Source organism: Elaeis guineensis, chromosome 2, assembly GCF_000442705.2.
Source record: "Elaeis guineensis isolate ETL-2024a chromosome 2, EG11, whole genome shotgun sequence".
Classification (NCBI taxonomy): Eukaryota; Viridiplantae; Streptophyta; class Magnoliopsida; order Arecales; family Arecaceae; genus Elaeis; species Elaeis guineensis.
In genome coordinates, this window is record NC_025994.2 from 71,941,493 (window position 1) to 71,953,719 (window position 12,227).

Here is a 12,227-nt window from a genome sequence, read left to right on the forward strand (position 1 = left end):
ATTCTTGGTGCATTTGAATTGTCACGTGACATCTCAGTGCATAGATCAATAAGGCTGGCTGTTTTCATTTGTTCATTCGTTAACAGAACCATCATATGGAAACTAATATACAGTAGGGTCTTGTAGAGAGAAAACAAAAATAATGCCAATTTTACCTATCAGGACCTTAAACAACCCACACAAGTCATCATGTACTACTTGAAAGTTGATTCAGTATTTTATACATAAATTAGTTGGAATTTTGAAATCTGAATGATTGGATCAGAGCTTGTAGCCTGTATGTCTACGTAATGTTTATATATTTTATGATTTAACAAATACATTGCTTTCTTGACATAATTTGTTGGGTCAATCTGTGGAGTATGACATCTTACAGTGTTTTTGCGACAATTCTTCATGGCTCTTGCATTACATGGACACTTTAGACATCAATGGTGAAAGTATTTTTACTGATTTAGACAACTACCATAGATCCATAACAGAGATTAAATACGTTTACCGTAAGAGAAATATGTCCAGAATAGGAAGATCTATATAGTAGCGCTAAGAGCCGTAACAAGAGCTATCTTCAAACCACAAAATGCTACAAAACTACATCCTCAATCATCACTAAGTCGACTTACTGCTGCCCCTGGGTTTGGTGTGATGGGCAAATTTCCATCATATGTGTACTTTAGGACATCTGGTGTTCTCTTCACAATTTGCGGTCCTACCGGTACTTTTCCAGACTTTGGTCGTATGTCCTTTCCTCCCATTGCATCATAGCCACACATACAAGAAAAAAAAAACAAAAGCACAAGATTAGTTATGATCCGCTGTTGCTTGAAATTCTCCTTTAGACTTTGAATGAGCTAAATACTTAAGATAGCTAGAGTAGTTGAGTTGGCTGCTGGGGAGTGTAAACTTCTGCCTTAAGATATATATATATATATATATATATATATATATATATATATATATATATATATATATATATATATATATATATATATTCTTGGAGAAAGAGCTTTGCAGCAGTAATATGTATTTCTAATTGAGAAGCTCCTATAAAGAACATCTGTAATATTATCCTGAGGTGCGTGTGGTGACAGGTATGAAGAGAGCGCCTGAGTGTCTTTTGCATTTGATCTCTTTTAAGTGCTGCTGCAACATGAATGTCATTTCTGCAGAAGCTGGCACACATCCCTTTTAGGTTCATGATGGAGTTTCTTATGTGGTATTGCTCAAATGGAGAGGCATGATGAAGGCAGTCATATCCAGAAGAGATACAACACCAGGGAGCTAGTCCGGGGGCTCAAGTTTTATAATTTAAGGGCAGGGCTATATAGGATAGGATCATTGACAAGCACTGGACTACCAACCTGATCAAAAATGGCAGTTGGGATGGCAAGTGTTGCAACAGCATTGGGTGAGTCCACAATTCCTGAAATCCTCCCTTCACAAGGGCAGCAAGACAGTAGTAGATAAACCTGAATAGGATGCATTCACAACCCATGGCTATTATTACTCTTAAGAGCATGAAATATTAGATTGTGGTAAGATGAGGATGAGAGGGGCAGGAATTCGCAAAGTTTTGATTACCTACCTGCTCTTTGGAGTAACCAAATTTTGAGAGGTAGTCGATGGCATTGAGGACAGCACGCTTATAGGCAACTGTGGCATCTAGGTAGTGCTGCCGCCCAGCCTCATCCACACTGATGCCCTCAAAGACTAACCACTCTGAGAACCTAGGCTCCACAGGCCCTATCTCAAAGATTGGGCTTACATGTAGTGGGGTGGGGCCCATGGGTGTCAGATACTCTCTCATTCCTCCTCTTATGATCTCACACCTGAAAAGCACGAATGCATTTCAAATTACTGCAAGCATTAGTACAACATGGTTGGCATATAAGCATGACTATGTTTGTCTGGTTATTCGATACAAAACATTTTGGTATCTTGGCATTTGAACCAGATAAGCAAACCAGACATATAATGCTGTTCAGACTAACTTCAATATTCTGTAAGTCTGGAAATTTCCTGGACACTGTTTCTAATCATTGGAACAGTCCATGTGTTTTTAGTGATGTCGAAGTTAACACGTGTTAGTATCTATGAATTATGCTCACTTATAATATGAAAATTGCAATAGGCTTCTTTGCTGAATTCTTGTGTAGTTGGAGTAAGTTGATTTATGGAAGTACTTTAAAGATGCTGTTAGGGGTTGGTTGCAGATCTCTTTTAGGAGATGTTTGGTTGGAGGGAGTGTGGGTCTGGAATCAGAATCGGAACGGGTGACTCCCATTCCAACCGTTTGGTTAAGAGGAGTCCCATTCCGATTCCGATTTCAGGGTGGAATGGGAATGGGTTAATGTATATAGAACTCAATCCCTACTCTCCTCTATGGATTCAATTTTTCATTCCAATTTCGATTCCGATTCTAATTCCAGTCACAAACCAAACACTTCGGAGGATTTGGCCATTCCGATTCCAAGCTATTTTGATTCCCATTCTCATTCTGATTCTGATTACGAACCAAATACCCCCTTATTTCTTGTTGTGAGATATCTTGTGGATTGAGTTGCTGATCTGCTGGTGAATGATATTTATGCAATACTAATGGTTAAGACTTAAGAATAATATTTAACTCATGTAACACTCACCTTACTCGTTGCCCCTTCCAACCCCTCGCTTTTTCTTTTTTACAAAAAAAATTTTGCTAGATTCTCTGCTTCTTTAGAATTATTATTTGTCTATCACTAAATGTATGCACCATGATAGGAAAAGGGGAAATGGTTTTATGATGAGAAAGAAATTGGAATGTTACTTGAGCTCAAGGAATCCACTCATCTCTATTGCTCCGCAAAATGAAACTTCACCATCACCTTGAGAGAAGTGCATATCCCCTGTACTAAGATTTGCTCCATCTACAAATACTGGAAGATATACCTTTGAACCCCTACTAAGATTTTTGATGTCGCAATTGCCTCCATTTTCCCTTCCAGGGACTGTCCTTGCAGCCTCGTTTGCAATCCTTTCCCATTCTGGTGTTCTTTCTTCAATCTTCATATGTGCATGGATAAAATATTGCTTAGTTCTGGTTCTAACCAGGCATAAATATAAATTTGAAAAGATTATTATGAATACAATTCATGCAATCCATCAACAATTTTTGCAGATTGTTTATATTTCAAATCAGGCTTAACTTTATTTATCCTTTTTAAATGTAAACATTTTCCTGGCAACTGTAACAGTACAAAGTGGAGAACCTGTCAAGATGACATATATAAAACATTTTTTTTTATGGTAAACGGAGGCTGTAACTCAGCCACCAATATAAAACTACTTGCATGAAGGTGTTGATATTTAGTGAATCTAGTAAGATGTGGTCATACATATTTCATAAAATAATAAAATAAATTTAATTCCAGATTTCTTGTGAAACAATTTAAGTTCTCAAAATGATTTTGTGAAAAATATTGGGAGTTGAATGTGCAACCTGGAACAAAATGAGGTGAATTTGGATCAGAAAGTTTGAGGACTTGGTTAATCTTTGAGGAGCAAGGAGATTATAGCATATGGAAGTAAGAATTAGATATGCTCTTAATTGTTTGATGTATGCAATTTTAGGAGTTTAGGAGTAAAAGTAAGAATTCAATTAAGGTTGGTGGACCTGTTACAGATAATTTTGCATGTGAGGGTTTGAATCATCGATATTATGATATTACCAAAATATAGTTTCACTAAAAAATAAAAAAAGGTCCATATAATATTCTGGTATTTGGTCTCATAAACCAACTAAAATGTATAGAGGGGGAGCTGTACAGAGTGGGGGGTGGGAGATTAATTTTCCTGTGTTTTTTTTATTTTATAATTCCATGTCTCAGTTTTAACACTTGGATATTTTTTTCAGTCTAATTATTTAGTGTTCTTTTATTAAGAAATCAATCTGTAGTACTAAAATGGAAAGATCGTTGAACTTTTTGGTATGCAATAAGAAGTCACTATTTACAAAGTTGTTGTATCCTTCATGTAGACTAGGAAGCACCACATAGGCACATACAAGCAAAATGGGGTATAACCCCTTGCATATAATATATAATGTATGCAAAATGCTCGGAGCCCCTTATGTTCAATGTGCATAAGATCAATGAGCATACTGATATGTGCATATGATACAACAAGATATCCTTACATTTGGTGATATTTTTGTTTCCTCCCTATAAACTCAGTGGTTATAAACTTAGTGATTGCTTGATAGACGGCGATAATGGCTAAATGCCTGGCTACGGTCCTTTTTTTTTGGAGAGATGAACTCTTGAAATTTACAGTTGAATATATGACGCTATTCTTATACCACTTTTATATCATTGTTCAGTTTTTCCTTCTAGATTGTCCGACTGAATATGGAAAGCAGTATGTTTGCTGCCTCCACATTCTCTCAAATGTAGGAAACTTATTTTTGAATTGCAAGTCTCAAAGAATGTATCCTGATTATTTATAATGTATTGTTGCTTCTATACTAAGTAAGAACTTATGCATTCACAATGGCACTTATCATCTTATCCTAAAAGACATTCTTGTGAAAAATTATACCTGTCTCAGAACTGTTTGCAACTCCTGGTTATAATCTGTAATGAATGGAAAGGCCATTTTGTTCTTCTTGATACCTGCTTTGCAAAGCTCAATCCTTGCTTCTCTGTGAATTCTGAACCTACTGTTTTCAAATAAAGCATTCATGTTTCTTACGTCTGTTGAAAACTAAAACATTTTTTAAGTTCCCATGGGACTTTCGCGTAGAATTATTTTGGCTCAGCTGATCATAATGCCTTAAACGGATCTGTGACCTTATATTTTGTATATGGTTGCGGTCCAAAAAAAAAAAAAAAACAATGACACATGGGAACTTGAAACTGCTTGGCTAACAGACTGGAAAAATTAAAACAGCATAATCGGAGAAGCTGTTATGCGCATGCCAGAACCTTAAATCTTAACAGTCAAGTCCGACTTCGTATTACTAAAGTAATGCAAGCAGCACTGCTGCTGTCATCTTTATACTAAATTAGCATAATTCTCAGCAGTATTCTTACCAATCCAAGAAGGCAATTCTTTGCAGTCGGTAGGCTTACAAGTGGCCGTTGATGCACGACTTCACATAATGTTACAGACCCAGGGCCCTCTTCTGCTAATTTCTTTTCCCTTTCATTCCAAATAGACAAAAGTTCAGGTGAAGGTGCAGTTCCAACTACCCCAGGGTGAGCTAAACCTGGAAAGCGAACACCTGTCGATCAAAGATCAATGTTCTTGTAAGAGTGAAATATTGTCCAGGCTCGGCCATTCTCAAACTAATTTACCTCCTGGAATTTTTTTACTCAGAAATTGTGGGGAAAGGAGGAGCGGCGAGGTATACCTGGAATATGAGGGGAGCATGCGAATATTCCTTCAAAATACCAGATTGCTTTTGTTGCGGAAGGGAAGTGGTCAGTTAAGAAGCCACCACCGTTCTCTCTATCAAACGTTGCTGTATAACCCCATTCATCACCTGGAAGTGGACCTAAGTTGCAGATTTCGACAGCAAGAAGGTCACCAGGCTTCGCTGAAACTCCTTTGGTATCTAAAACTTTTAACGGCTGTTGGGTGGATGTCTGGTCAGGACACCACCTCCCAAGACCCTTTCAGTACCACGCGATGCAGCAGGAAGAAAGAAGAAACAAAACAGAAGAAAAAACAATCAAAATACGTGGATCAGCCACAAAAGGGCTCGCCTCCACGGGGCATGCAAACTTCACTATGAAAAGAAAATTTTACAAGAGGAGACCTCACCCTCAACCCTTGTACACCCAATTCTCTCTCACATGAAGTTCCCCTCACAAAAGCTCTCTCTCTCTTGGAGACCCCCCTGAACCCCTGAAGAGCCTGGCGACCGCTGTCCAGGAGCCTCCTGCTCCTTCTCTCACAGCACACCCGCGCCTCTCTCTCTCCACGGTTCGTACGGCGGCGAGAAAACCCGAGCACACCCCTTCTGTTCGTTCTCAGGCCTTTTTAAGGCTTAAACTAGACTTAAAACATGATTAGAAAAGGGTTAGGAATCCTAAACAAAGTCAAAAACCCCTCCGGACCGTTGGATCAAGACCGGGATCTCTCTGGGCCATCCGATCGCGCTCCGGTCCATGGAATAGTGCCGTGGACCGCGAGAAACGCGTGGGAAACGTCCACGCGGTCCACAGGCCGCGTCGTGGACCACCCGGCCCATGGTGGACCGGGGGTGGGCCAGCAGGCCGCTGGGTCGCGCGTCCCGCGCGGGCCTGGGCCTGGGTCGCGCGTCCCGCGCGGGCCTGGGCCTGGGACGCGCGTCCCGCGCGGGCCTGGGTCCCGCGTCCCACGCGGGCCTGGGACGCGCGTCCCGCGCGCCGCCGCCTGCGGCCGCGCCGCTGCCGTCCGCCGCCGGTCGCCGGCGGTCCTCCGCCGCCTCGATTCTCGTGCCGACTTCAAAAGCTCGTATCTCCTCCATCCGAGCTCCGATTCAGGTGATCTTGGTCTCGTTGGACTCCGTTTTTCGCCGCGAACCTCGCTGTGGGCTCAATGTGGGCTGAATCTCGAGGCGTCAAATCCTAACAATCTCCACCTCGACTCGATATTCGGCCTCCTCCAAACTCCGAGAGCTTCTGGATCTCCGCGCCCCCATGCCCTGGGGCAATCGCCTGCTGATCATGGATGGGCAAACATGGGAGTCGAGCCAGGCTGCTCGATCCCATCTCCGTCGTATGCTGTGCTCCTCCTGACCTGAGACCTGCTCGGAGCATCATCCTGCGGCAATAGGAATCTTACCTTGCGACGTCGCCTCTCGTCCTCCCGAGTCTCCTGTCTCGTGCCCGATCCGCCTCCTGGAGCTCCACCTCGCTCTGGGCTCCACCTGGCACCCGATGCTCCACCTCGCACTGGGCTCCCTGCCAGGTAATAATGTCCTCTGCTCCCCTTCTTCCCCTCCAGCACAATCCTATCGCCGCGTAGCACCCTCAGGATTCCTCCACCAGCTACCGTCCTGTAGCCTCTCGAATCCAGTCTGCTAAGTGAGATAAGATTCCGCCTGAAATCGGGTATGTATCGGACCTCCCCCAATCTCCTCACTGCACCGTCATGTGTCCTCCAGCTGACCGTCCCAATGCCTCTGATCGCACAGCTCGATCCATTCGGCAGATATACAGTGCTCTCACTGTTCTCCAGGAAGTCAAACTGCTCCTCTCTGCAACACACATGATAGGGGCATGCAGAATCTAATATCCACTGCTGGGAAGAAGTAGATACCTCGTCAGATATCTCCAGGACATCTCCATCTGAATCACTGCCGGCCGTCGCTACAGCAGCCACCGTCCGATTTTTCAGTTGAGGGCAATCTCTGGCTAGATGCCCCAACTCCTCACATCGGTAACACCTGGTTTTGCTCAAGTCCCTCCTGGACTTAGATCGCCCTCGATGCGATCTCCTGTCGCTCCGTCTACCGCCTCCTGCACCTCCAGAAGCCACCAAAGCTGAGCTATCGCCACCTGAGCTCGAAGCTGGGTTCTCCCTCCTGAGAACCTCGTTCTGGAGTATCGCCGCGGTGACCTCGTCCATCTTGATAGTGCTCTTCCCCACTAGAAGAGCAGTCACCAAGGACTCGTACGAAGAAGGAAGCGACGCCAGCAAAACCAGCGCCCTAGTCTTCTCCTCAACGTTCTCGCCAATGTTGAGAAGGTCGGTGAGGATCTTCTGGAAGTGGCTCAAATGCTCCTGCACGCTCTGTCCCTCAGTCATCCGTAGTTGGTAAAACTGCCTCCAGAGGAAAAGAGTGTTGGTGAGAGACTTCGCCATGTACAACTCCTCGAGCTTCGACCACAGCACCGTCGGGGAAGTCTCGCTCAGCACATGAATCACCACCTCATCCGCCAGGTACATGCGGATGGTACTCACCGCCTGCATCTGTAGCCGTTTCCAATCCCGCACCTCCATGGTGGTCGGTTTCTCATCGCACAAGAGAGCTTCGATCAACCCCTGTTGGATGAGCACGTCCTTCACCCTTGCCTGCCACAAGGAGAAATTGCTCTTACCATCGAACTTGTTGATCTCCATCTTGATTGTTCCTGTTTTCTCCATCTTCAGTCTTGCTCACCACCACTGCAATCTGCGTCCTTGTACCGCCTTGCTCTGATACCACTTGTTGGGTGGATGTCTGGCCAGGACACCACCTCCCAAGACCCTTTCAGTACCACGCGATGCAGCAGGAAGAAAGAAGAAACAAAACAGAAGAAAAAACAATCAAAATACGTGGATCAGCCACAAAAGGGCTCGCCTCCACGGGGCATGCAAACTTCACTATGAAAAGAAAATTTTACAAGAGGAGACCTCACCCTCAACCCTTGTACACCCAATTCTCTCTCACATGAAGTTCCCCTCACAAAAGCTCTCTCTCTCTTGGAGACCCCCCTGAACCCCTGAAGAGCCTGGCGACCGCTGTCCAGGAGCCTCCTGCTCCTTCTCTCACAGCACACCCGCGCCTCTCTCTCCACGGTTCGTACGGCGGCGAGAAAACCCGAGCACACCCCTTCTGTTGGTTCTCAGGCCTTTTTAAGGCTTAAACTAGACTTAAAACATGATTAGAAAAGGGTTAGGAATCCTAAACAAAGCCAAAAACCCCTCCGGACCGTTGGATCAAGACCGGGATCTCTCTGGGCCATCCGATCGCGCTCCGGTCCATGGAATAGTGCCGTGGACCGCGAGAAACGCATGGGAAACGTCCACGCGGTCCACAGGCCGCGCCGTGGACCACCCGGCCCATGGTGGACCGGGGGTGGGCCAGCAGGCCGCTGGGTCGCGCGTCCCGCGCGGGCCTGGGCCTGGGTCGCGCGTCCCGCGCGGGCCTGGGCCTGGGACGCGCGTCCCGCGCGGGCCTGGGTCCCGCGTCCCACGCGGGCCTGGGACGCGCGTCCCGCGCGCCGCCGCCTGCGGCCGCGCCGCTGCCGTCCGCCGCCGGTCGCCGGCGGTCCTCCGCCGCCTCGATTCTCGTGCCGACTTCAAAAGCTCGTATCTCCTCCATCCGAGCTCCGATTCAGGTGATCTTGGTCTCGTTGGACTCCGTTTTTCGCCGCGAACCTCGCTGTGGGCTCAATGTGGGCTGAATCTCGAGGCGTCAAATCCTAACAACGGCCCACTAAGATAATGGCCCTGCAGACAATCAAGATTCCATTTGTTAAATTTTCTTTAATATTAAACATCATTCTTCCGCAAAATTTTTAATACGTTCAAACAATTAAAGCCATATTTTTAACTCACAAGACAGGAAATCATGCTGTGCACCTTGGTTGTTGGATTCACATAAATCAGAAGTTATGATGCAAATATGCAACCATACACTTCTTAAACTTCAGCAAAAAAAAAAAAAAAAAAAGTAATATTTCTTACACCAGTGAGGTTTGCAAATTTGATGTCTGCAGCGGAGTCGTTATCGCCAACTTGACCACCATTAGCATCTACCATCTCAACTCGAAAGATTTCCCCTTCCGTTACATCTGCAACAGGAGGTATGTGAGGGTGCCAGCGATTATGGAGGGGAAGCTTTTGTTCCCATGGCTTTTTCTTCACATCTATGGGCACAACCAGTCTTGGAGTTTTTGGAGCCATGGCTGCAACTGAAGCTCTTGGTCGGCTGCTAAGAGACTTATATTATCTTTAGTACCCCTAATAACAAATTGGAAAAGTACAGGGGATATCCGTTAAAATTTGGCTCATTTGCACTTAGATCTCAAAAATTTTAAGCGTTGCAAATGGATCCTAAAACTTTAAAATCATTACAAAATGACCCAATCATTAGTCTTCGTTATAAAATGCTGTGGCATGAAGATCACTTTATGGGTTAATTTTTAAAAAATTTCCTAATCGTCCTTCTCGTTAGAAGAAGCTCTTGTTTTAGTGGGAATTAAAAGAAAAAGAGACAAGTATCACTTTGAGATTGGTGCCAACAGACGCATGACTTCATCGTTCAATATTTATGCAAATGGATGGATGATAAAGCTTGAAGTACTTTAAGATATATACAAATAGATGAATGATAGAGGAAAGATTGCTTTAAAATTTATGTAGGTAGATGAATAATAAAAGATGGAGTACATTAAGATCTGTATAGGCATATGAATGATAGTACATGAGCTTTTGAGATTTGTCCAGGTAGAGAATGATAAATGATATGTTTTAAAATTTGTGTAGGTAGATGGATGATAGAGAATGAAGTACTTTGAGATCTGTGCAAAAGGATGGATGATGGAAAAATTTGAGATTTGTAGAAGCAGATAAATAATAAATGATGGAGCACTTCAAAATATATGTAAATGGATGATTAATAAAGAATGGAGTACTTCAAAATTTGTGCAAGCTGATAGATGATAGAGGACGAAGTGTTTGAAGATTTGTGCAGATAGATGGATGATAAAGGATAAAATGTGTTAAGATTTGCATAAATGAATAGATGATAGAGAATAGGATGTTTTAAGATTTATATATGTAGATAAATGACTAAGGATAGCATGCTTTAAGAGCTCTACAAATATATGGATGATAGAGAATAAAGTGTTTTAAAATTTAAATGGGTGAATGGATAATAGAGGTCGAATGCTTTGAGATTTGTGTAAATGAATTTGAGATCTATGCAAGCAAATGGAAAATAAATAGAGTACTTTGTGATCTGCACCAACGAATGGATGACATAGAATAAAGATCTTTAAGATCTATGCATACAAATGAATGGTTGAGACAAGAGCACTTTAAGATTTACGTTGGCAAATTTATGACAAAAAATGAAGTGTTTTAAGATCTGTGCGGATGGATAAATGATATAGGATAGGGTACTTTGAGATTTGTACAAATAGATAAATGATAAAAGACAGCCACTTTAAGACAAGAATATTTCATCTTTTTTCTGATTTTGTTACTGATTTTAAAATTTAAATAGGTAGATGGACTATTTTATAATAATTTTAAAATTTATTTATAATTTTAATTTTTTGAAATTTAAATATAAATAAAATAATTTTAAAAAATATCTCTATATTTTTTTTTCTAACAAATAATAGGAGCTTTCGTTGTCCTCTGGCAATAATAGAGCCCTCAGGTGAAGCATCAATCATGTCAAAAGGTACTCCACCACGGGGGCTTCAACGAGTCTTTTCTTAAGTAATATAAAAAAAAAATAATTATCAAAATAATTTAAGTTTGAATTTATTTACCGATTTTATGCAGAAATCATAAAATGCCATTTTGAATGGCATTTTATCATGCCATGTCACCCTCCATTCCCCTCCATTTTCCACGTAGACTAGACGAGAAAAAAAAAAATAGAAATGCCATTTGGAATGGCGCTTCTAAAAACGCCCTTCCAATTATTCCCAAAAAAATAAAAAAAATAGTAAAAAAATTAAAATTAAAATTTTAAATTTATAAAAAAATAAAAATTATCATTTTGATAAAAATAAAAATTATCATTTCAAATTAGTATTTCCATTTCAAATTATCTTTTTAAAAAAAATTAAAAAAATAATTATAAAAAAAAATTAAAAATATCATAAAAAACATTGAAAAGAAATAAAAATTATAATTCAAAATGTTAACAAAATAAAAATTTTAATTTTAATTCAAATAAAAATCATCATTTCAAATTACAATCTCCTTTTGAAATTAATTTTTTTAAAAAAATATTATAAAAAAATTAAAAAATTATTAAAAAAATAAGAAAAAAATAAAATTATAATTTTGAATAAATTTTTAAAAATAAAAATTCAAATTTTAATTAAAATAAAAAATAAATTTAAATTTTTTTCTTCATTTAAAATTAATTTTTTTAAAAAAAATATGTGAAAAAAATATTTAAAAAAATCTTAAAAATTTTAAAAAATAAAGAATACCATAAAAAAATGAGAAAGAAATCAGAAAAAATAAAAATTATAATTTTGAATATAAAGAAATAAAAATTTTAATTTAATTCAAATAAAAACTATCATTTCAAATTACTTTCTCCATTTCAAAATATCTTTTTAAAAAAATATCTGAAAAAAATTGTTGAAAAAAAATAAAAATACCATAAAATTTTTTTAAAAAAAATATAAATTATAATTCTAAAATTTAGAATTATATTTATTTTATTTTCTTAAAATTTAGAGTTATAATTTATATTTCTTTTAAATTTTTTTTATGATATTTTTATTTTTTTTCAACAATTTTTT

The 12,227-nt window shown here is 40.5% G+C and overlaps 1 protein-coding gene across 1 annotated transcript; it reads right to left on the bottom strand.

The window, feature by feature from the left end:
- Positions 1-428: 428 nt before the first annotated feature.
- LOC140850868 (uncharacterized) lies at positions 429-9,669 on the bottom strand. Its single transcript, XM_073251830.1, has 9 exons — positions 9,418-9,669; positions 9,158-9,180; positions 8,559-8,563; positions 5,390-5,599; positions 5,070-5,260; positions 2,807-3,042; positions 1,586-1,829; positions 1,362-1,469; positions 429-743 (listed from the first exon to the last, which is right to left on the bottom strand). The coding sequence occupies exons 1-9, from the start codon at positions 9,634-9,636 to the stop codon at positions 600-602; spliced, it is 1,380 nt and encodes a 459-aa protein (XP_073107931.1). The 5' UTR covers positions 9,637-9,669; the 3' UTR covers positions 429-599.
- Positions 9,670-12,227: the final 2,558 nt, after the last annotated feature.